The 25,992-nt window shown below is 36.7% G+C and overlaps 2 protein-coding genes across 3 annotated transcripts in view; one reads left to right on the forward strand and one right to left on the reverse strand.

The window, feature by feature from the left end:
* LOC307169765 (uncharacterized protein) overlaps positions 1 to 15,034 on the forward strand; it is a 51,299-nt gene extending 36,265 nt beyond the window's left edge. Inside the window, exons 1-7 of one of the 2 annotated variants that reach the window (XM_079890571.1) lie at positions 3,843 to 4,395; positions 6,240 to 6,575; positions 8,051 to 8,377; positions 8,494 to 8,634; positions 10,401 to 10,712; positions 11,141 to 11,434; positions 12,629 to 15,034. In XM_079890571.1, the coding sequence (XP_079746697.1) occupies positions 4,350 to 4,395; positions 6,240 to 6,575; positions 8,051 to 8,377; positions 8,494 to 8,634; positions 10,401 to 10,712; positions 11,141 to 11,434; positions 12,629 to 12,699 (1,527 nt within the window). In that variant the 5' untranslated portion in view covers positions 3,843 to 4,349 and the 3' untranslated portion in view covers positions 12,700 to 15,034. Of the gene's footprint in view, positions 1 to 3,842; positions 4,396 to 6,239; positions 6,576 to 8,050; positions 8,378 to 8,493; positions 8,635 to 10,400; positions 10,713 to 11,140; positions 11,435 to 12,628 lie in introns of those variants that run through there. The other variant, XM_079890572.1, reaches the window with a different exon arrangement.
* A 2,527-nt stretch (positions 15,035 to 17,561) lies between these two features.
* Positions 17,562 to 21,623, reverse strand: LOC307169774 (uncharacterized protein). Its single transcript, XM_079890588.1, has 5 exons — positions 21,548 to 21,623; positions 20,433 to 20,759; positions 19,037 to 19,342; positions 18,719 to 18,826; positions 17,562 to 18,305 (listed from the first exon to the last, which is right to left on the reverse strand). Exons 1-5 carry the CDS (start codon positions 21,594 to 21,596, stop codon positions 18,082 to 18,084), a joined length of 1,014 nt encoding a protein of 337 aa, XP_079746714.1. The 5' UTR covers positions 21,597 to 21,623; the 3' UTR covers positions 17,562 to 18,081.
* Positions 21,624 to 25,992: the final 4,369 nt, after the last annotated feature.

A 25,992-nucleotide genomic window follows, 5' to 3' on the forward strand; every position in this document is an offset into this window, starting at 1 on the left:
CTTAACTTCTATTAATAAAGCCCGTAGCTTTTAAACAAATTGAACTGTTTTTCATTTCCCAATATCCTTAATTCTACTATAGCTGGACTCTTTCACAAACAGTTTGTCCATCTATCAGATCAAACCACAGCTGTGCAGATGTGAATAACTGAGACCACAGAAGGTTTCAACTCACAATCTGGGGCAATTTGCATAAAGTTATACATTATGTTAAGACAGTGTCTTAAGATCAAATATGACCCACTAGCAGTTACTCAAGGGATGGTTAGTTTCACTTTTCGTTACCAAATTAGGCCAATCTGTTTTTATGTAACTGACTTAAAAAGTTATGACTTTATTATATAAAATATAACATAAAATTATGTAAAAATTGATGACTAACTTGTAAGACCAGTCTTAGCGGTTTATGCCTGGAGCTGCTAGCGTGTCACATGAATTCTGTCAATCCCATACAACCTTGAACTATATTGTTTAAGGATGTAATAAAAGTGGACAATAGTTGTTGTAAAACTAAATCTTTATTAATAGTCACCAAAAACATTCACCAAGAGTCATTTCAACAGAGCTTATAATTATTCTAATGCATCATGTGTTGCTAATTATTATTTTGTTAATGGTAATTATGTTTGCAGTCATGAATTTAATTGAATAGATCAATAAAAATTATATTCTGTGCAAATACAATCAATACATTTTCAATAGATGTTAATAAACAGCTGTGTAAGTATAGGAAATCTGTTGAGCATTAATGCATGTTTTATTTTCATGATTATACCAGTAAACTTCAGCAAACATATCTGGAACTAAAGCTTCTGCTCAGTTCACAATGTTGGTCTGATTTGACTCCAGAGGTCTGACAGTGATGTCTGGTCTCTTCTTCTCTGATCAACTCACTTCTTGTAGATCTGATGTCATAAACCAGCACAGCAACAGTAGCCACGCCCACCAGCGCAGAGAGGACCAATCGGATCACAGCTTCAGTAAAACCACAACAGTGGATGTGGCCTGAAAAAAGAAAGAAAAAAACTGAATCAGAACTGTGCATTTAGTTCCTTTTTTTACTACTTTTTTTTTGCTAGTATTGATTAAAATAATGAATATATTATAATTCTTGAGTCTAGTTCTAGTTCTTTAACCTCAGCTCTTCTAGAAACCTGTGATTATGTGACTGTTTCTCCGAGATCTTTTTCTGCACTAATGTTTTCTAAAGCAACATCCCACTCATGCTCACACACACCTGCTTCACGTCTCTGTCACTCATCTGCGGTCTGTTCTGTTGCAAATGTGCAAATGCAACTCATTCTTTCTCTATGAATGCATGTCGTGATAAAATGTAAACCTTGAATGCAATGTAAGTCGCTTTGGATAAAAGCATCTGTCAAATGCATAAATGCATTGTTAATAAAAATCTTGCAATTTGAATTGGTTTATGTGGTTGATGGTTTAGCACCCATCAGCAGGAGCAAAACAACACCTATGAATATGTTTGGTCACAACTGCACGAGTGTTTCCGTTCTGACATAATCTGTTACAGCTTTATAGGAAATAATATCGCACTGACTGAAAACATTAACAGAGTAAGAATGAGTGATGTACCTGAACTTGGCTGATGGAGTTCAGTAATGTTGCTGTCCTCAGTCTGGTTGACGGTTGAATTGTTCACAGCACAGCTGGACGAGAAAAAGTTGGAGCTTGATGATCTTTCTGGTGATAAAGTACTTTGAGCAGACTCTGATAATGACAGATGTTACTGTGAAATTAGTCTCATCACACACAATTGTGATCTTTATTCATATTAAATCCATATTTAAATGGAATTAAAGCCAGTAACAAAATAAAATATACATGTAAGGAATATAAAAAATTAAAAGATATACCAAGAATGGTCAAGCTAACACTGTTATTCTCTTCTCACCATAGACTTTAAGATTGAAACTCGTGTAACTGGTCTCTTTGCTGATAATTGTTAGTTGATAAAGTCCAGAGTCTGAGGTTCTGGTGTTTGTGATGGTCAGAGATCCGGTTTGATCCAGTTTCAGTCTGTCTCTGAATTTCTCATCACGACCATCATACGTAGAGCTGGTTTGTGTGAGTCTGTTGACTTCAGCGATTCTTGTGCTTCCGAATGTCCACTGTATCATAAAATATTTCTGTGTTTCAGTAACATCAGTGTTTAGAGTGACATAATCTCCCTCCATCACTGACACTGACTTCACTGATTCTGTCATGTCTAGAGAAAAAAGGGAACATTTTGTAACAGACTAAAAAAAAATCAAACTATCAGTTATCAGTTAAAGAGATTTGTATTATGCAGACATTTTCCTTAATGTATATAAGAAATCTTATTAGAGACAAATAAAGTTACAGATTCTGTTTTGGAATCCCTTCCACTAACTTTCTCAACTTATATTAAAATATATTAAAGAGAGAAGATATTGAGATACTTTTTATGAGAACCACTATAATGCAAATTGTTTATAACTTACCAAACAGACTCAAAAAGCTCAAAAAGAACCAAATAAAAGCGTTAACCATATTCTTATCCGTTTGCCAACAACTCCAATCACGCAGTAAACCACTCTACATTTCACATCACATCACATCTTAGTTCACATCATCAAATTGTAGGCGTTCCTGTGGGTTGCCTATAGGAGGATCTTTGTTGACATCTTTGTACGCATGCGCGAGTGGTTGTGTGGCAACAAATCAAACAGTATTGCGGGCTGTAAAGACGCGACGAGCACTTTCAAGAGAGTTAGCGGGCAAAATCCACAATATATAAGCACTTTAACATCTGAAGACCGGAGGAGGTTTGGAGAGAAGCTCAAAATTTGTATTGGTGACAAAATCGAAGTTATTCAAAGCCCATATGAGATCTCCGCTGACTGTGCGTGCAGCTCCCCAAACAGACGAGGCATTATACTTGACGCAACTGTTTTGTTTTAGACTGAACACCAGACCATACAACTGATTTAGACGCGCAAACTGGGTGATGATGAGATGTACTAATATCCGTCTGCTCGGGCAGATTCGGCTCAAAGTCGTGCATCTGCGGATGCGCGCGCGCGCTGTTAAGCCGAATCTGCCCGAGCAGACGGATATTAGTTTTTTTTTTATTACCTTCGCGCTCATGCGGACGCGTTTTTCATATTTTTTTTGCAAGTGGAAGATCTTGGTTTACATTTGGACTTGGATGTGATCTTATAGGCTTGAAAAGGTTGGTGACCACTGCATAACGCAAACCCAGTCAAACGTTTGACTGCAGTATGTTCTATTCTATGCGCCTTATAATCCGGTGCGCCCTATATATGAAAACAGTTATAAAATAGGCCATTTATTGAAGGTGCGCCTCTGCTTATAGTGCGGAAAATACGGTAGTCTGGGTGCTGTGGATCGCGGTTTGGGACACCTGAATCAGAACGCGAAAACATATGACTCGGTTGATTTGACTCAGTTTTATTATTTTTTATTTTATTCAATCTTATATAAATACATAGTCACTAAGACTTAGGCCTACCATTAACAAAATGAGCCTCACAAACTCGATCAGTAACGTTAGGAATCCAGGCTTCGGAGCGTCCAGGTTCAATCGCCTAATTGCACGCAACCATTTCTTTCGTTTTTCGCGATCCTTTTCGGAGGGAATTCGAAAAAACTTTTTATCAGGCCCCCAACGAGCCGTACAATCGACCACACAGCAAGAGTGAATCATCCTCTTCTCTAAATCCTCCTCCAAACGTGCAAAACAGTCAAATTACAGGTATCTAGCGGTGTTTCCTGCCACACGATTCCCGTGATGCAACGCGGCAAACATAAACAATGACGTCACAAAAGATCCGCCTATAGCGGATGTAATGGCAAGTGGTTGATGAATACGTTTTCTTACCGTTAAAAGTAAACGTCTTGGAGGGGGAATTGTGTAGCCTAGGCTATATAACTGTCCATAAAATTGACATGTTAAACGAACTAGGAAAATGTGAGCTCCTTGATTCTTTGCCAGATGGCTTTCATATGCGTCTAAGGAACTCATTATTTCATAAGAATTTGACACCCATTTTCTAAAACATAAATGAATTAGGCCTACGAATTGTCACGTGACTGTGTTGCAGCGTATAGTAGCCTAATATATGTATTAACAATGCTATGTCATCAAACAACTCCTCAAGCTCGTGACAAAGTTAGTAGGCTATGTTTTTTTATGACATAGGCGTGATTCAAAGAACCGAGCCAAGTAGGCTTGTTCAAGTGTGTGGGCGTGTTTCAAGGACGACGAACAAGGGAGATCTAACCTAATTCGTTGTAATTAATCATCTTTTTTGAATTCAGATTCTGCAGCTCAACAAAAAAACATGCGGAACATACTATTACTCTTTCTATGCTTGTTATTAATTTACGGTAAGTCTATTTTTTTTACTTTCGGTTTCGTGACAGGAAGCCAAGCCGGGAACTTCAACGCCAAATGCATAAAAAAATCATAATGAACATTTTTGAATAATGTGTCAAATATGTGATCCGTGGTCATCGAATTTGAATCCACTGCTGCCGAAATTGACTAAACAGTGCTTCTCTACCAGGGGTCTGTGGTAAAGGCTAAAGTTGGCAATACATTCACAGATTCGAACTTCCCGGATTAATAACTCGTGAGCTAACAATGTTAATACACAAATAACACCTCTTTTTAATCGCAGTAACGTAGACAAGCTGCTACACCTATTTTTCGAAACGAGCTTTCCTTGGACAAAATACATTGATATACGCAGGCTGAGAGACAGATAAGGGAGCGTCTGCAAAGTTCAAAACCCGAAAAGTGTTAACAAAAACATTATTGCACAATTTTTATGTTTTTTATTTATGGAAAATATTCAATAGCTTCACTGTAATACACTGCATTGTTGCCTAATTCCGTTCACACATCACTGCTGACCTGTTGGTTATACTACAACACTTATTTTGGGACCAAAAATACATTTTTAATTGTATATACAATTGTAAATGTATCATTTTTATGATTTTTATTTATGAAAAATATTCAAACACTTCACTGATTCACTGTATTATTGCCTAATTCAGTTCACTGGTGCCCCGTTTATACTACAACACATATTTTGGAATCTAGCTTTTTGCATATTTTTTATGATTTTTAGTTATAAACAATATTCAATAACTTCACTGTAATTCACTGTATTGTTGCCAAATTAAGTTCACACATCACTGCTGTCCTGTTAGTTATACCACTTATTTTGTAAAAATGTCTTTTTGTGTAAATTTTATAACCATCAGCAGAGCAGTGATGTGTGAACTATTGAATAGTTTTCATAAATACAAACCTAAAAATATGCTTTTTTCCTAAAATAAGTGTTGTAGTAGGCTATAACCATCAGGACAGCAGTGATGTGTGAACTGAATTTGGCAACAATTCAGTGAATTACAGTGAAGCTATTGAATATTTGTCATAAATAAAAATCATAAATATTATGCAAACATATTTTTTCCCAAAATAAATGTTGTAGTATAACCATCAGGAAAGCAGTGGTGTCTAAACTGAATTTGGTGACTCTATATAGTGTGTGACATTTAAGTTATTGGCTGTTTTTGTAGTAACGCTTTTCGGGTTTTGCACTTTGCAGACGCTCCCTTCGTATCTGTCTCTCAGAGATCAATGTATTTTGTCCACTGTGAAGGAAAGCTCATTTCGAGGAAAATTAGGTTGTAGCTGCTTGTGTACGTTACTACGATTAAAAAGAGGTGTTATTTGTGTAGTAACAACGTTTAGCTCATGAGTTATTAATCCGGGAAGTTCGAATCTGTGAAATTATGGCCAACTTTACTCAACTTCCCCAGTTTTCCTTGACGTAATGCCAAGGAGTCCATATAAACCTTCTGAGTATGACTATTTATCTAGCACAGTGAATCTCTTGGCTGCAAACGTTATGCATAAAGTTGCTTCTGGCAAATGCATAAAAAGAACATTAGCTATTTGTTGTGTATGCTCTTAAATTTCGTATTCATAACTGGGGTGCTTTTCTCAAAAACGACTATGGTCACAAGTTCAGTTGTTATAAACAGATTTCATTGGAACTGGCTATTGTAGTTTTGTTAGTACTTTTGGGAAACACACCCCTGAACAGTAAACCATCTGTTTTTTTTTTTTGTTTTTTTTTTTTTTCAGCAGCTAACACAATGATCATTTAGCTGAAGTTAGTGTGGTATCAGTGAAACTAGTTCTGTTTGTATTCCAGGTGTGTCTGATACAGATACAGATGAATCTGAGCCAGTGTCAGTGATGGAGGGAGATTCTGTCACTCTACACACTAATCTGACTGAAATACTGAACGATGATACGGTACTGTGGATGTTTGGACCAAAAGACTCTCTCATATCTCAAATAACGAGAAAGGAAGACTTGACACGAGTTTATTTCACTGATGATGCGGGATTTAGAGGCAGATTACAGGTGGACCAAAACACTGGATCTCTCACCATCAGAAACACCAGAATCACACACTCTGGACAATATAAACTCTCTATCTCTAGTAAAAAGACTATGACAAAGATATTTAATGTTACTGTCAGTGGTGAGTATCTCAAGTCTTTCATTATAACAATGATCATGTGTTAATAATATGGTCATTTTAAACCCTGTTTCCCTGTGTTAGTATTTATGATTATTCAGATTTCATGATTTCAAACCACACATTTGAATACGACTCATGTTGGTGGGTGAAACATAAAGCAAAAAAACAAAAAAACAAAACAAAAGGTCTTTAAAAAAAATCTTTTTTTGAATCTAACATTTCAAAGTGTTTAAATTCACTATAGTTGTTTACTGTTTTTGTGTCAGGTGGTATAACCAAATATTTGTAAGACAAATAAAAAATAAACACACACACACAACACAATAATTGAGTGTTAAACATCTTTAACTTGTCTTAGAACAATAATAAATATAAAATAGAATGATAATAGGCGATATTAGCTTACATTTAATATTTATTTATCTTAAATAATCATATAGGGACATTCATTTCAGTTACACCACCTAATCTTACATAGAACCGGCTTCTATTTGGATGTCTGTATTAGCTTTTGGCATATGCGATCAAGTTCATACATAACATTTTTAAATACAATAAAGAAATTTATGATTGCATTTTCCTAGTTTTACATTAGTTGTACCACCTGACACGGAAAGTGTACAAACCTAGCCATAATTGAAAGCTGCTGTTTTTATTAGTAGCCTATTTGAGTACAAGCCTTTTCACTTTTCCACAAGGATTAGTTGGGCTTCTCTGGATGATGCATTATCATGTTTACTGTCATTATCTTGTCAATTCATAATAAAAAACCCATGTTTGCAGTTGCGCTGCCCTGACATTTGAGAATATACAAATTACCGGAAAAAAGTTTTTCAATTATCTCAACAGCTTTAAAACTACTGATATTTATACAATTTGTTTATATGAAAGGTTTCAAAAATAAAATTACCATAGTATTTTCTTTTCTTATTAAAACACCATATTAAATAATTTTCTTAGTCTGTTAATTTGTGCAGACAGTTCCGTTCTGGGGCTTTAAGATACCATAACATAAAAAAATGTGTACTATTTGAATGTACTGAAAATTAATTCAAACTAAATAGGTTTTAAAGCTCTTGCACACTGAGTCCGAAATTCTCATCCTAAATTTTTGCACGTTAAAAAATATATACGACCTCACGTTATGTCAATCATGCTTGCACACTGCCTCCGAGACTTTCGTCCGTCATAATAAAATTTGCATCGGGTTTGATTTTCTGTGTTTTTCGCATCCGCAGCAAGCATTTTGAATGGTGTTTTGAGACACCAAATCATGAATACAAAAAAATTTCGGACTCAGTGTGCAAGGGCCTTTAGAGAATAAAGTGATACATGTCATGAATTTATCAAAATATTTCAAAAGGAATGAGAGTTTCCAAATTTTGCAACACACAAGCAGGATTTCATCATCCTAACCGACTAACTCGTTCAAAATTTGTGAAACGTTGTTAAACGCTTTTCTGCTTGATTTGCAGGTGTGGTTGGTGAGTTAGATGGACTGAAGTTAATGTCAGTGTCAGTGACAGAGGGAGAGTCTGTCACTCTACACACTGATGCTGAAATGCACAAAGATGCTCTGATCTTGTGGAGATTTGGAGATAAAGGAATTCTCCTGGCTAAAATTGATGTTGAAACTAATAAGACCTCATTAAACGATGCTGATGAGAGATTCAGAGACCGACTGAAGCTCGGTCAAACTGGATCTCTGACTATCACAAACACCAGAACCGAACACAGTGGACTTTATGAACTACAGATCAGAGGCATTGAGAGCTCACAGCGATTCCTTCTTTCTGTCTCTGGTGAGTAACTGATTAACTGAAAGAGCTAGTCTTTTAATGGCATATAGTATTATTAGCATATATTTGAAGTCATTTCAGATCATCACATTGACTGACACCTTCACTGTCTCTCTTAGCCATCCCAGATCCACAGTTTTCTTCAAGTGCTAAAGCGGGGATAGGTTTTGGTGTTTTGGTTCCTGTTCTGCTGCTCATGGCTGCAGCTGCTGGTTTGATTTACTACCGCTGGAGGATCTATAAATTAAAAAAGCTAAAGGGTCAGTATTTTATACTTCAAACAGGATTTGCATGTCCTGCAAACCTTCTAAAACTGGGGGATGGTTGGGGGCATCCGGTCTGCAGAGATTAGCTTCAACCCTAATTATTTAATTATTTAATTAACCCTAAATATTAAATTATTTAGTTTGTGAAACATAAAGTGTTGCACATTTTATTGGTGCAGAGATTATGTAGTTTGTAAATTAAGTGATTAAGTGTGTCCCACTGAGTAGAATCTTAAAACACTTGCGATCTTCACGCCCACTTCAGCACTTTGGCCAAACTCTGGAAATACGTTGTGTAAATAAGACAAGCTGTCAACTGAACAGACCACAAGTGCAAGTATTTGGACAGGTCTTTGTTTCACTTTTCATTTTGAAGGATGTATCAAGTTTATCCTTTGCGCTCTTCAATCGTCCACAATCCTTTGCACATATTCTAATTCACGAAAAATAAGTGACGGAAAATGAGTCGGCACTGAGCTTATCTGAGTTCATTATGAAATATAAGACAAAAATAATGTCTTATATTTCTTATATATTAAACTGACAATAACGTAATCCACTGGGAGACCAAAGACGGCTGTCATTCACTGTATTATATGAATACTAAGTGTTTTTACAAAATTACGTTTTAATAGTATTTTCTATACTTTAATCAAAAATTCTCATTAGTATTGTAAGAAAACACTCATTTTACCTGGTCAAAAACAGCTCTGTTTTCAGCACGCCGTTTCAGTGCATGTGTCTTTAAATGATAATGAGCTTTGCTCACTCTGCCCCTCTGTTCTGTGCGTACAGCGTTTGTAACACAATAACACAATAACCATAACGCGTTGTTCATTATAAACCTGGGATTATGAATTATATTGAGAATGTCGTACATGGAAAACATGCCGTAATGTACCCTGAGTATAAACAGCCGCATTCATCGTGAAGCGTGCAGCAAGCGATTTGCAAAGATTAATATAAAGATTAATATAAAGGTTAATAAAACGTTACACTCACTTCTTCTTCTGGAGGGGCAGCAGGAACACGAATAGTTGGTACCGATCCTATTTTCAGGAACAGCTTCTTAGCAAAACCAGCTTTACTGACCCTTGTTTGTAAAGCTGTCTGGTGTGAAATGATTCAGCAAACATGAAAGCATGGACATTGATCGTGGTGAATCCCCGCGAGGGAATCCCCGCGTCAATGCTTTGGGAATATACCATCAAAACATCAAAATGACTGCTGTGTTCCTTATTACACCCAAGAACAGAACACCACAATCGCTTAGACGCCATTCTTCTCCAGCATATCAATGCACTATGATGACGGACAGCTTGCTCACGAGCGATGGCGGGCCTGTGTTGAAACACTGCTGTCAATCACAATCGCGGGAGGGGCGGGACGTCACAAAATCAAACGGCTTGATTTCAGAGAGGGTCAAACATATAAGGAGATTAAAAACAAACCACTGGATGGATTTTTATCATTTTATGATGGTTGTGTACAGGCACTGCCAACACACATTTCAGTACAATCAACTTGTAAAAGTGCATGTACCATTATATGACCCCTTTAACATCCTCCATTTGTTGTTGAATATATCATAACAAAGCACAGAAAAGAGAATGATATTTTCAGTGTGTACCTCACTTTGAAGACTTGAATTCAGCAAGAGCCATTTATGGCATGGTTGGTGAATGCACAGTAATTGAGATGTACACCTCCACACTCGTGAACACATTTCTGCTCTCTGTTTCTGTGTGTTGCTGTGACAGGCGAAGAGAAGGAAGAGATAGTGACGGAGGGGAAACCTGTCACTCTACGTACTGGTCTTACTCAAAAACAGAGTAATGATACGATACAGTGGTGCTATGAAGCTGAAGACAAACTCATTGCTGAAATCAAGGGAGAGACCAGAAAGACATTGCCAGGTGCTGATGGGAGATTCATAAGCAAACTGAGTCTGGATGAAAGAACTGGGGATCTCACTATCAATAACATCAGAACCATTCACTCTGGACTCTATAAACTAAAGATCAGCAGCAGCAAAAGAACCAAAAACAAGAGATTCATTGTTACTGTCAGTGGTAAGTATATCAACTCTTCCATTGTTCATATGATTGTCACCTTTCAAATTGTGTCCTTTTAATTCAGATAATAACTGTGGTTTTGGTGCTCTATAATGTGGCGTGACAGATCCTTGTAGTTCAAGCTGTAGTGTGGAGTGGGCATGAACCGATCATCTCATCCTCTTTACTACTAGTTAAAGAGCACAAAATAAACATAAATGGACATCAAAAGTTCCGTTGAATACAAACGGTTCAAAATGAATCCTGTGCCTGTTGCTCGTTAGCTTGCTATAAAAAAAATGTAGAGGGGGACATTTTGCAATATAATAAATATTCTGTATATTTTACTGAACTAACTTTAAATGTATGTGATGTTGAAACAGCAAACAAAATTCAAAATAGTTTTTCTGTATTTCTCTGTTTTTGTGTGCTGCTGTGACATGAAGTAAGGACTGTAAAAGTGACGGAGGGAGATTCTGTCCCTCTCGAGACTGGTGTTGAAATACAGACGGGGGATCTGATGCTGTGGACGTTTGGACCTGAAAACCGTCTCGTTGTTATTAAAAAGGAATTAGAAATGACTATTAGTGAGAGATTCAAAGGCAGACTGGAGCTGGATCATCGGACTGGATCTCTGAACATCACAGACATAAAAAAAACAGAATCTGGACATTTTAAACTACAGATCATCAGCACAGAAGAACAGGCCACGTTCAGGAGATTCAATGTGCTGGTCAACAGTGAGTAGAACATCATTTATTATAACAACTATCTATTGATATAAGTAGACAGGGTAAACCCAGCTCGATCTGCTGGCGATTTGATTTCACCCTGCAGCTCAGGCTGAAAACCTGTACATTTATTTCTCCTGTTTCCATTATAAATCTGCGGGGACCAATCAATCACAAACTGGCTAATGCACCTGGTGCACTATTGGAGGGTTTAATCCAATCCAATTCCTTTTAACCGCTCGACGATGCTCAATGGCTTCTTTAGTTTAGTAAACAAATTGCTCGAGTTGGAGTAAATACCACTTACTTTCATGTTTTTGTTTTGTTTTGTTTTTTTGCACAACCCGCTCGATGCCATTGCTGCTTCTGCAAACCACCGAAATTGTTTTCACTGCACCTGGATCATTGGTCTGATTGGTTGAAGGACTATCCAATTGCGTACAAAGTCATTTGAACTATGCCTGTTGATCACGCCTCTGGTGCAGTAGAAAACACAGAGGCTCCCCAGACTAATGTTCAATCTTAAAAGATTGAGCTTGGTCTGGTGATAGCCAGACTAATATACAACAGTTCTGGCCCTTGAATCTGATTTGTCTGTGGTGTTCCATTAATGCATTCTGCTTGCATGTTCCAGAATATCTTTTTTTTTTAAAGCATTAATAATTCAAAAACATTTTTGCAAAAAAACTTCCAGTGATAATGTCAGTGGATTTTTTCTTACTAGTTTCTCTGTTTGATTGGTCAGATAAAACTTGTTGTTTACACTGTGAATTTACAGTCTTATTGTACATTTAGTGAAAAAAATGCAATTATTTATTTAGTCAGCTGGTCATTATAACACAATAAACCCCAAAAGGAGCAGCTCATGTTCAGTGAGCGCGTTTGTCAATAGCTAAAACTGTCTAAAGATGCTGCTAGTGAGGAACAGAGCAAAAATGTAAGAATCTTTTTGTTTATTCTGAAGCAAAAGGAAGATGAATGAAGTCTCAGTATCCTATACTCTATTATTTTTCAAGGAAAAATATAGTGATTCATATTGTCAAAATATTAGATTTGTTCTATTTCTTTTGTTTTAGTTTTAGCTTTCAGTGTGTTTATGGGAACTCTCGAGATTAGCTGCAACTGAATGTAGGCTATATGCAACAAAATGGATGCTTTCTCTTTTTTTAATATCTGTGATTGTCTGTGTATTTTCTTCCATAGGAAAACAAGTGAATGAATCAGAGACTGATCCTCTGATAGAGGGCGTGCAGAAGGCCACGAGTTCAGTTTGATGAGAAAAGACGCGCTCACCAGTGTCAATCATCAGCAATCGAGCTCAACAACAGATTTCTGCTTTTATGAAAGTGAGACATGAACCTGTGTGCTGGAAGAAGGCCGAATGATTTCAAAAGTGATGAGCACATGACTAACAGTAGATAGATATTCCTACTGACACTAATCTCACTGCTGAAGAACTTCTGAAAGCAGAGAGAGACACAATCCTCAAAGTTAGCCATTCGCTATATATACTCATGACGCGTGACACTTTCAAATGATCCATGGTGCTACAATTACCAAACTTCAGTACTGGAATAGCTGTAGCTTTATTGTTTACTACCAGGGGTGTTGCTAGGGTCAGAAGAGATAAGGGGTTTAGCCCCGAGACTAAGTACCCCACCACATTTCCTCTATTAATATTCTTTATGTTTTCATTTTTCTCACTTTTGTCTGTCTCCTCATCTTTTTGATCATCCACTTTGTGACTGTTCTCTTGTTTTGTCTGTATTTAGCTTTATATGTTCTTTGTTCTTCTTGTCTGACATTTCAATTTCAGTTCTCATTGTCTGTATTTTATTTGTCTATCATTTTCTTGCTTGTATTTTTAAGGTCTCATATTTTTTTTAACATTTTTTTAATTTTGTTTGTATGTCTAGTTAATCTCTCGCCATCTCTTTGTCATCTTTCCTCAATTCTTGTTTGTGTGTCTTGTAGGAATTAAGGGCCAACCAAACACAAATGAGTCTTCCAGATGATTCAAGTCACCTTTATTTATATAGCACTTTTAACAATATAGATTGTTTCAAAGCAGCTTTACAGTGATAATAGGAAATTAAAGTAACAGATATTGTTTTGGCTTTACAGCAGCTCTAGAATAATTTTATTTTTTCCCAGCTAAAGTTAGTTTTGATTGATTCACATCCATTGCAAAAATCATTAGGCTAGTTATTAACTTAGGGACCGCTAACCGGCTGTTCATTTCCACGACAACAGTGTTTGGTGGCAAGAGAACGTAAACTGTGAAATAGGTTCAGAGGTGCATTTTTTGAAAAATGTTGAAAAAAGTTATGATCTCCGTGTAAATTTCAAAAGCGTGAATCTGTGAAAATTATTACGTGTTACATAATAATACGTATTACGTGTACGTATAATTGTACGTATTAGTCTTTAGGTATGCACAATTTAATATGTGCGCAGGCGCGTACCGGTTTTCTGGTTGTCGCGTTCTAGTCCTTTTTCAGATCTGGATCCGGCCTGGATCCGGCAGACTACTGTAAACCTCGTGATAAACAGAGAGACTAATATTAGCATAGACGCCATTCTTCTTATGATGTAACGAGTACATCAGGTGACCTAACTAACAAAACTCCAAGCTAAGTACTTTATGGCCATGCAAGCTTAAAAGAGATGAGCCTACTGTAAGACTTCATTTTCCTGCTAAGACAAAAGCTGAGATCAAACCGCCTGCATTAAAGTAATAATAAAACAAACCCTAGAGATATATCAAAGAAAGAGCACAGAACACAGCCTTTATCCTAACTTATCTCATTGTTTATATGAATGAATGAATGAATGAATGAATGAATGAGGCATTTAGCCTATATAGCGCTTTAAAAAGTACTACTGTACACCCAAAGCACTTTACAATCATATCAGGGAATCTCTCCTCAACCAGCACCAGTGTGTAGCATCCACGGACGATGCGACGGCAGCCACAGTACAACCAGTGCGCTTACCACACTCCAGCTACAGTGGAGAGGAGAGAGAGTGGCCATGATAGGCAAGGGCCAATGGGTGGAATTTGCCCAGTACCGCCCCTACTCTTTACGAGAAGTGCCATGGGATTTTTAATGACAACAGAGAGTCAGGACCTCGGTTTAACGTCTCATCTGAAGGACGGTGCTTTTTGACAGTATAGTGTCCCTATCACTACACTGGGGCGTTAGGACCCACACAGACCACAGGGTGAGCGCCCCCTGCTGGCCTCGCTAACACATCTTCCAGCAGAAACCTTGTTTTCCCAGGAGTTATCCCATCCAGGTACTAACCAGGCTCAATCCTGCTTAACTTCAGTGGGCAACCAGTCTTGGGCTACAGGGTGTTATGGCTGCTGGCAAAATATATATTATAATATATGCTATATATGCATCCTCGTCTCCCTCCTCCCTTAATTTTCTCCTTCACTTGAAAAGTTCACTAAGAATGTCTATATGTCACATATGATGTTTCTTGAGAATCTATTGTTAATTCCCTTTCATGTAATGTATTTAATATTCTGAATTTTACTTGTGTAATTGGCATGATACATTTTTACTTGCCAAATAAAATGATATATTTGATTTATTCTTTATGATTCTGAAATCATTATTTCTAGTATAAATTAATGTAGAGTCTGGTGTTACCTCAAATCTTTGTCCAGGATAGATCAAACTGAAGGCACTAATGAATGGCACACATAATTCAGAGAAAGTCTTCTGATTTTTGTCTATTAGCAGTTTATATAGCAGCCAGAGAAGGCAAAAATGTGGTGATATTTTTGCAAAAGAAATGCTGAAATGTAAAGCTGGTTTGTAGCAAACCAAGAATACAGACTTAGCTGTTATTAGTACTATAACTGTTTTTTAGTGTTATTTAGTGTTAAATTATTGTGGTTGGGTTAGGTGTGTTAGGTTTATTGTGAATTTGTTGTGTTTTCTATTTAGGCTACTTATTTAAATATATTTAAGTATACTTAAATTTGAAAATATTGTTCGATTTTAAGAATTTTTTATTTTATTTTATTTTTTTCAATAAAAAAGCCATTTTTTAATGTCATTCACCATCATTTTGAGGCTAATTTTTTTTTTTTTTAGTATCGGTTCGGGCACCGTTAGGCACCGTTTTAAAAGTATTGATTTGGCACCGGTATCGGAAAAAACCCAAACGATACCCAACCCTACACATAAACCTTGCAAAATCCGTTAAGCAGACCAGTCAGATTGAAACTGATTTACATAAATTAGATTTTAATAGGATTTCAAATCACATTTGAATGTAGGTCTAAATGCATTTGTAAAAATACATTACATCGCATTTCATGTTATTATTATTATTAATTATTTATATATTTTTTTGCTGTTCACACTAGATAAATATGATCAGATTTCAATCGGATATGCACAAAAATTGGATTTGTACTGAAAGTCTGAGCATAGCCGTATTGTAGAAATCAACCAGCTACTTATCTTATTTAACATTCTCTCAGCATTTTGACTTTTCTTTTTATTTATATTGTAAACTTTTTACCTTTTTCTGCTATATGAAGAAAAAGACTCTTAATTATGTGATCCATATTCTGTGTGGAGTTTGCATGTTCATGTGTTTTTCCTCTGGATTCTCTTGTTTCATCCACAATCCAGACATGCAGGATATGTGATTTGGAGACATAAAATACATGGTTTCCACCTGGTATTAAGATGCGTTTTGGTCGATCAGATCACTAGTACACGACGGAGACACATTCCCGTTTATACCTGGTGTTTTAATCCGTCTCTTTTGTCCACTTTCAACCAATTCTGTCCTGATTTCATTGAGGGAGGGTCTATGTATGGGCTATGTGTAAATACATGGGCTTTTTCAGATCTTTCGATTTAATGGACGATTAGGTCCAAACCATCGCCTTCAAACCAACGACATAGTTTAAATCACATTTGGCTAGCGCACTTCCCATAATGTTACGCAATAGGTGGAGAGTTGATGGACTTTTGTGGCTGTCTGATCACATTTGACCACATGAGTGTTTACACTACGAAAGCAATCCGTTTGAATACGTTTTCGACTACCTCTGGATGTGGTTGACAGTGGACAAGCTCAAAACATTTACACCTGTATTTAGCTTCGTCCACCTGTGATCTGATCGACTGAAACGCATCTTAATACCAGGTATAAACAAGGCCTTAATTGTTCACAAGAGTGAGTGAGTGTGTGAATGTGTGTGATCCCTCTGATGAACTGGCCATCAATCCAGAGTCGCTGGGATAAACTCCAGCATCCCCACGATACTACAGAGGACAAGCCGTTCAGAGAAAGAATGGATTGATGGTCTGTAGTCAATCTGTTTTTTGGTCCTTTAATTAGATCTGAATGGCAAATTGTTAATGTGACCCTAATTTAAAGTGCCTTTCATATTCATGCTAAAGCACTTGACTGAAAAACTCTTATTGCACTTATATCAAAAAGATGAACATTTTTGCACATTTGCTCAACACTAGTACCCAAAGAATTGTATTATGAGACCACATTAGTATTATTCACCTGCTTGCATTATTCTCATCTGGAAGCCGTTTTGAATAAATATTTCATTTAAAGATATTGATCTTCTATGTCTGATCTGATTATTAATGTCCTCCTGACCTAGTAGAAACACGGATTCGGTTGTTCACTGATACAGTTATTTATTGCTTGATTCTAAATATAAATATACTTTTTTATGTGAATTGTTTATATTTTTGTTTATCAAGTCCTGTGAAATCCCTCGGTTCATTGAATATATGACACAATCAAATCCTCAGATCATCAACAGCAAACAGACCAAATTAATGTCTGTCACTGGTGAGCAGTACATCATTTTATTATAATGACTATATATTTATTTGTACGACCATTCCATTCCTTGAATCTGAAGAGGCATTCCTAGACTTTTAAATCCCTTTACATATCCAGTGGATTTTCACTTTCACTTTCACTCGCCTCCTTCATGTGTTTCCATATTCAGTCATAAGGGGGAGCCAAAGCAGCGTCATGTGCATTAGAATCAGTGGGAATGAATAAGAGTTTGCTTAAATCCTATTAATCAGATCAATTGACTTTAAGTAAATGAACACAGTTTTGGTGTATGGAGAATGTTAAGTAGCAGGTTTTATTTTCCCCATTGATCTTAATTCCTCTACTATAGCTGGACTCTTTCACAACAGTTTGTTCAGACATCAGATCAAACCACAGCTGTACAGATGTGAATAACAGACCAAAAGGTTTCTCTTCGCCTCACAAACTGAGCTGATAGTGTCTCTTGTGCATTCAGTGAATCACATGTCCACACACAACTGCTGTTTGAACAATATTGTTTTGTGACGTTACAAATGTGGACGGTGGACAGGAGAACTGAAAAATACAAGCTCTACACCTTGTTGTAAAACCCGGGTTTTATTAAAAGTCTCAAAAAATGCAGATCAATCACAAGCCTATACAATCATTCTATGTCATCGTCTGTGTTGTTAATTATTATTTTGCTTGATTATGGTTAAAGCCATATATTTGATTTAATAGATTAATTTTAAATGGTCAAAGAATGCAAAGATCTGTTAATAAATAGCTGTGCAAGGAACAGGAAAGGTGCAGAGCGTCAAAGTATGTTTGCTTTATATCTGGACATATCTGGAACTAAACCTTCTGCTCAGTTCACACTGTTGGTCTGATTTGACTCCAGAGGTCTGACAGTGATGTCTGGTCTCTTCTTCTCTGATCAGCTCACTTCTTGTAGATCTGATGTCATAAACCAGCACAGCAACAGTAGCCACGCCCACCAGAGCAGAGACAACCAATCGAATCACAGCTTCAGTGAAACCACAACAGTGGATGTGGTCTGAAAAGAAAAACAATGATTTTAGGGCTCGTCCCTATAGACTTATTGGTGCTGGTTTTGTGAGTTATTATTATTAAGAGCTCAAGCATCCACTGGAAAGTTTGTATGCACAGTTTCCTCGCTTAGCCAAATAACATTAGCTAGGATTGCACGATTAACAGAAGCAATTCTAGACTCTTTAAATGGCTCCCCAGGAATCTGTGTGACTCTTTATTCATGATGATTTTTGCCTTGAGCGTTAATGTCCTCTAGAGTGCAGCATATGGCACTACACACACACACACACACACACACACACACACACACACACACACACACACACACACACACACACACACACAACTCTGATTTCTGTTCCTGTGAAATCACACAAGAAATGCAAGCAAATGTGCCCCATATACCCAGTGATGTACCTGAACTTGGCTGATAGAGTTCAGTAATGTTGCTGTCCTCAGTCTGGTTGACGGATGAATTGTTCACAGCACAGCTGGACGTCACACAATTTGAGCTTGATGATCTTTCTGATGATGAAGAAGATTGGGTCGCAATTAATCACACACAGATCAGTGCTGACAATCTTTATTTATATTAAATGCATTTATAAAATGTTATTAAAGCAGTCAATATCATAACTTGGATATAAGGACTATTGAAAATAATATAAAATAAATGTTTTAAAATGACAAAGATATAATGCAAATGATGAGCAAATAATGCTGTAATTCTCTTACCATAGACTATGAGATTAAAACTCATGTAGCTGGTCTCTCGGCTGACAATTGTTAGTTGATAAAGTCCAGTGTCATTGGTTTCGGTGTTTGTGATGGTCAGAGATCCGGTTTGATCCAGTTTCAGTCTGTCTCTGAATCTCTCATCATACGTAGAGCTGGTTTGCATGAGTCTGTTGACTTCAGCGATTCGAGTGCTGCCGAACATCCACTGTACCATCAAATATTTCTGTACTTCGGTAACATCAGAGTTTAGAGTGACAGAATCTCCCTCCATCACTGACACTGACTTCACTGCATCTGTCACATCTGGAAAACAAACAAGAAATATATTTTGTTAAACTAAGATCATTATGTTGCCTATTAATGATCAAATTGCAATTTCAATCTGTATTATGCAGATGTTTTCTGATCTCCAGTGAACCAACACTTTAAATTTGGATCTTATAAGAGATGAATAACAATGAAAGTTCAGGAGTTCAGTTTCAGGAGATGTTCCTTCAGCTCTCACTTTCTTGTGAAAAAATGGAATCGAAACACAAAACACTCATCTGTGGATCAGACTGCTTTAACTTCATTCAGTGAGCCAGTTACAGTTAGTGATTAGCTTACGGACTAATTTAAATGGCTCTGCTTAGTCACTTCATTCATTTATTCATTCGTGTAATTACTGGTTTGTAATTGGTTAGAAGGCTGCAAAATGTTTTTGCAACAACAAGAGCAGATTTCAATAGGATGATATAATGGACACTTTTCACGATTGCGTAATCACAGCAGCTGTAACTATAATACTGACTATATATATAAACAAATAAATGTGCAGCCATTATTGTGTTTCTGTTTTAATCTGTCACTGTTTTATATTTGAACTGCAGCTGCATTTTCTCATTCTTAGCTGTGTTCATGTCATGGTTTTCATGGACTTTTAATTTATCACATTGCTTCCCTGTTTTCTGTTCCTGTTCTCTTTGTTTCTTTGTGGTACGTTTACATGACAACAATGTACTAAAAATGGAAACGTTTCCTTTACGTTTTTCAAGTAAAGACGACACTTTGTCAAAACAACCCTGTTCACATGGATCTGTGAAAACGACTAAATGCCGTATTATCATGCCAGGCCAGTTGGAAATGTCAGTTTGTAAAGAAACACTACTTGCTAAAGACTGAACACATTATACGCATGTGCATGTCACCGTTTTCACAAATTCACGTTTTTATAGTTTACGTGGGGATGATAACAGTATTGTTTTCTCCTGAGTATTTTGATTCATTGGATTAAAGACTTTTGCAATCAACATTTTTTTAGTTTTGACTACAAAGCAAGTGTGACAGTTCATTTGCCATCAATATAATGAATAAAAAATAACCATTTTAGGATAAAGATAAGTTTAAGTCTTACCATAGACTTTAAGATTGAAACTCATGTAGCTGGTCCCTCTGCTGACAATTGTTAGTTGATAAAGTCCAGAGTCATTGGTTCTGGTGTTTGTGATGGTCAGAGATCCGGTTTGATCCAGTTTCAGTCTGTCTCTGAATCTCTCATCAGGACCATCATACGTCAAGTTGGTTTGTGTGAGTCTGCTGACTTCAGCGATTCGAGTGCTTCCGAACATCCACTGTATCAACAAATATTTCTGTACTTCAGTAACATCAGTGTTTAGAGTGACAGAATCTCCCTCCATCACTGACACTGACTTCACTGCATCCGCATCATCACCAAATACACCTGATGAGCAAACAGAAATATGTGTACTGTTAAAGACCAAATTAAATGACAATTTAAATCTGTATTATGCAGATGTTTTCCACTAACATGAATGTTAAATGATTTGCAGAGAAACACTTTTCCATAAAGAGATAACAGTGAAAGTTCAGAACAGCAGTTTAAACACACACACACACACACACACACACACACACACACACACACACACACACACACACACACACACACACAAAAAAGAGAACCTGGGACCCTGGCTTTGGCCCTAATTCATAATACATCCCTGAGTATAATAAATATCTGGTCTATGCCACTGTTGATTATAATGGGTGAAAAAACGGGTCGATCACATTGTCGATCAGCGAGTTTGTGCTGAACAAAACTGAAAAAGCGGGTGAGCAGTGCTAAACTGACTTGTTCCTCTCCAGTGATGTTTCTTATGCACTCATTTTTATGTGCAAATAGAAGTGAAACATAAAACATCATCTATGGACAAGACAATCTTATTCAGCTGACCAGGACTAAATATACTGAGAAAATGAAATGCTATAAATGACCTTAAATGATCTAAATGCATGTTGAACCATTTTAACATTGATTTCAATATGTGTAAATAATGATCAGTGTTTTAAAACAAGATAACACATTTTGTTTCGCTACATTTCTAGTAGAAGTCCATCAAATTAACAGGCCCTTCAAATAAATTACTCAACATATATATTGAAACTTTTTTGTTGAAATAACACTACAACAGCAAGAAGTGAAGTCATTAAAACACATCTATAACTTACCAACCAGATGCCACAAGCACACCGAGAACAAAACAAAAGCATAACCCATATTCGCTGGCCGTTTGCCCACCACTAAATGTCTAAAAATGCCCGGTCACAGCAGGAGAATTTGTAGACAAGACCATTTGGGTGACCACAGCAATGATGTGTTTGTGGGCGGAGCCTATCTGATGGCAGACAGTGACAGTTCTGACACCAGTCTATGGAAGACAGTGAATAACAGAATAATAACAGAATAAAAATATCTCACAATTTTGAAACCAGAATTACAAAATTTAAACTCGATATTCTCTTTTTTCCTCAGAAGTGCAAGTTTATATCTCAAAACTTAAGACATATCTCAAGACTTTTCACCCTTAGGAATTGTGATCTAAATATAATGTAATATTATAAAGTTCGAATTGAGAGATATGAACCCACAATTGCGAGTAAAAGGTCAAATTTGTCAGAAATATAAGGTTTAAGGTTATCAATGTAAAATGTTATTGGATTTTTTTAATAATGATAATAATAATAATAATAATAAATGTATTTTTATAATGCTTTCTAGACACTGAAAGACACTTTACAGTTTTATGTTATGCTGTAACATAGGGCTAATCTCCTGATTGCACGTACATCACAAAGATGTCTATTCGATGTGCGTGTTTAAATCTGGAAGATATATTTTTACAGTGTTTGCTCATCTGCTCATCTCATCTGCAATCCGTCTATATGACGTTTCCTGTCAGATGTCAAATAGACGTTTAGAAAATGTCTTTAAGATGTTTATGATTTAGAATGCATGTAAAACTGATATCTTAAAGACTTCTAGTAGATGTTAGTAATCAGCAGACGCTTTCCAGATGAAGTGATCTTTAAAGCAACACCATGTAGTTTTTCAACCTTCATAATATATTTCCAAGACACTTGTGATGGTACATCGACTTACAATAGGTTGAATGACATGTCTGCCATAGCCTGACAGGGTCTGTATCGCTTTTACTGGCACTACAGAACTTCGGGGTTCGGGTAGTAACCCAAGCACAAAAAGAACTACAAAATTCGACTGCTTTATGGCATACGTCACTTCCCCCACCACCCCCCACCCCCCATTTCCTCAAATTCGGACGTGAGAGCCCAACTAGCGTTTGTTTGCCGGCAGGTATAGCGTGTGTATGTTGTTGTCATGGCCGAAGCATGCAGCAACGAAACCGAAGAAGGCAAAGGTTTTGTCGGAGGAGACTAGGAAGAGAAAAAGGGAGAGTGACAAAATCAAAGGCCGGACGAGGATCAATATTGGTCCAGCGTTCGCTCGCTGGTGTGAGCTAAAGGAGGAGGAGGGGTGCCCTACCGATGCTGACTTGGCCGTCATGCTGTTGGACTAGTAAGTATATTGACAAAAAAAATAAAATCAGAAGTAAGTATGTCTAAACGGCGTGTACAAGTTTGGTAGGGGCTACATTCTTGCAAGTAAATAATACATGATTAGATGGACAAAATCATCTTTTAGGCTAACTAGCCTAATGACTGCAGGCTGATAGTCATGTTTGTTTATTTATTTTTCTGTGAAAGTGTCTTGCCTCAGGCTATAATGCAAATCGATTTTGCAACTTTGCAGATTCATCTATGGTAGCTTGATATTATAATATTGACGATATATGGCTATTACCTACCACACAAACATTGAATTGAATTAGCATATCCATTCTGTAAAACAGTAGCCAATAGGCTACTATAATGACGCTGGCTTGTAAACGTGAGCTACGCGATCTTTTGGCGTTTGAAAAAAATAAAACCCATGAAATTATATTCATATGACATGCTGAAATATATGCCACTGTACCTGGGATGAAGACATTTCAGGCAGTCTGCCCAAGACGTGAGAACTCCTTCTGCAGAGTTTGGGCGTATCGGCTTGTCAACAAATGCACGTGTATCCCCTGGTGTAACCATGACAGATTTTACGACAGTAGTAGAAGACAATACTGCTTCCCAACTGTAGGGGGACCCCGAGTGCAAAACTTACATGGTATTGCTTTAACAGACATCTTGTAGACGTATGTGCTATGCTTCCTGAACTGCATATGTCAATATTATGTTATCCTTTGGACCTTTTTCACAGACTGTGATGAAGCATTTTAATCATAAAAACAGACAAAAAAAGAGAAGTTTCTAAACTCAACTAAATCAGAGTGATGGATATCCTAATAACTTATAGTGCAATTTTGCATATCTATCCCTATATCTATCACCTATGCTCCTTTTGCAGAGTGGAAGACGAGTCTGTATCTCACCTTTTTTGGGATTGTGTTCATGTAGCTACTTTTTGGAAGAATTTTTGTTGGTTTGTATGTGCTTCTTTATTAGACAATTTGTCTTTGGTGTTTAAGGATGTCTTATTTGGATTTTATAACTCTGAAAAGAATCTAAAAGACAAGTATTTTATTATAAATCTATTTATTTTTCTATCCAAGTTTTTTACACAAGTGTAGCCTACATTTTTGTCTGTCAAACCTCTTTTTGTTATATATACTATTTCTGGCAAAGACCTGAAATGTTATATTGTTATTACTATCTCTTCTTCCAGCAATGTCAAAGCGTTGAAGTCCTTTGTGCACAAATAATAATATTTATACTTTTTTATAATGAAAAAAGGCATCTCTCTCTCTCTCTCTCTCTATATATATATATAATATCAACCGCTCACTCTCCGACTACTTTAAGTCTGTCCCATGACCAAAAATGGATAGATGTGGGAAGGGTTCTGGGGGACAGAGCAGAAAAAGGTAAAATGATAAGCTTCATCTATTTTTTATTATTATTATTATTATTATTATTATCACATTTAACAACTGTAAACTTTGGTTCAACTTTGCATTTCAGGGCTCGACATAACGCTTGTTTGCTTATCCGGGACAAGTGTTTTTTTTTTGTTTTTTTTTGGAAGGGGCAAGTGAAAGTTAATTAATTTTTTCTTGTATTTTCAAACATTAAAACAATCTCACAACAGAAGGCCATTTATTGCAGTTGCAATTTTGCATAATAAATTATTTAATTTGATTGGTAACACAGCCCCGTTTTATCGGTGCAACTGTATTTAAAAGATAGTTTTGCGGTTTGATATTCTTTATTATTTTGGCTACGGTCCCGCCGTGCGGTGACGTAGACATGCAAATAATATCTCATTTCGTTATTCTTGATTTGTGAATTCGTGTGAAGCGGTCCTCCGGTCCGAAAAACGTGTATTTTTTTATACTGACTTTTATTTTTACCTTACCTTTTACCTTTCACAAAACAGAATGGTTAATTTAAACACTCAGGGAAGGGTTAACTGGGCCAAACTGCACTGTGAAAGTTTTCACAAATCAAGCTCAATATAAAACAAGTGTTTTTGTAATCCAGCGGTCTGTGTGTTTATTATAAATTGATGTTAAACGTGAAGAACGGCTATTTACCAAATTCCTGTCTAGCGGACTTACCAAACGGTTTATGGACACACCCGCTACCCACACACACAGGACAATGGAGGAAATCGAGTGTATGCTGTTTTTGGATGTTTTTGTTTTTGTTTTTGCTGTTTTTTATTCAGGATACTCCGTCTGGCGCATGCAATGATGACGCAGTGAATAGTGGCGATTCTCTCTGACCAATCAGCAGTCTGCTGTGTTTTCACATCACATTTTAGTATCGCCTCAGCTCGCTTTAGAACCTCGCTGGAGGTAGTACGAAAAAAAGTACCTGGAAGCAGGTACAGGTACAACTTTTACACAGTGGAAAACCAAACAGAGCCGAGTCGAGTCGAGGCGAGCCGAGGCGAGCTGGTACTGTGTAGTGGAAAAGCGCCATAAGTAGAGTGGGCCCCCATTGGGGCCAGTTGTGGGCCCACAGCAAGCCCACGCTATGGGCAAAGTGTGGGTATACTGTGGGTACACTGTAAAAAGTGTGGGCATACTGCGGACAATGCAAAGATGTATTGTAATATACCTGTGGCCTTAACAAACAACAAGATTAGTTTGGTTGTACTTTGCATTTGCCACAATACATGCAAAATAATTGCACTTGTTGAAAGTCGAAGTAGTACATTAGAAGTCATATGTTTCAAATAATTTCATTTATTCACAGTCATGTAAAATATATATATATATACACAATACATTACCGTTCAAAAGTTTGGGGTCAGTACATTTTTTTAAATACTTTTGAAAGAAATCCCCTCATCTCATCAAAGCTGCATTTATTTAATAAATACATTAAAAAGAGTAATATTCTGAAATATTGTTGCAACTTAAAATAACTGTTTTCTGGTTTAATCTATTTTACAAAGTAATTATTCCTGGGATGTTAAAAATTTATGTTAATAATTTATTACAGCAGCCAACATTAATCAATCCCCTCGGATACCAGAAGATCTTTGCCAGATCTCAAGTCTTCTGGTTCTTCTGCTCCTTCCACCATCCCAGTCT

Source organism: Squalius cephalus (assembly GCF_949319135.1).
Source record: "Squalius cephalus genome assembly, chromosome: 13".
Taxonomy (NCBI): Eukaryota; Metazoa; Chordata; class Actinopteri; order Cypriniformes; family Leuciscidae; genus Squalius; species Squalius cephalus.

What these genes read in the sequence shown, in the direction of transcription:
- LOC307169774 (XM_079890588.1), bottom strand. Translation starts at nt 21,596, where the DNA reads ATGGGTTATGCTTTTGTTTTGTTCTCGGTGTGCTTGTGGCATCTGGTT. An exon ending in TTTTAATCTCATAGTCTATG is followed by an intron (nt 18,827 to 19,036) that starts GTAAGAGAATTA and finishes CTTCATCATCAG; the next exon opens with AAAGATCATCAAGCTCAAAT. An exon ending in ACTCTATCAGCCAAGTTCAG is followed by an intron (nt 18,306 to 18,718) that starts GTACATCACTGG and finishes TTTTCTTTTCAG; the next exon opens with ACCACATCCACTGTTGTGGT.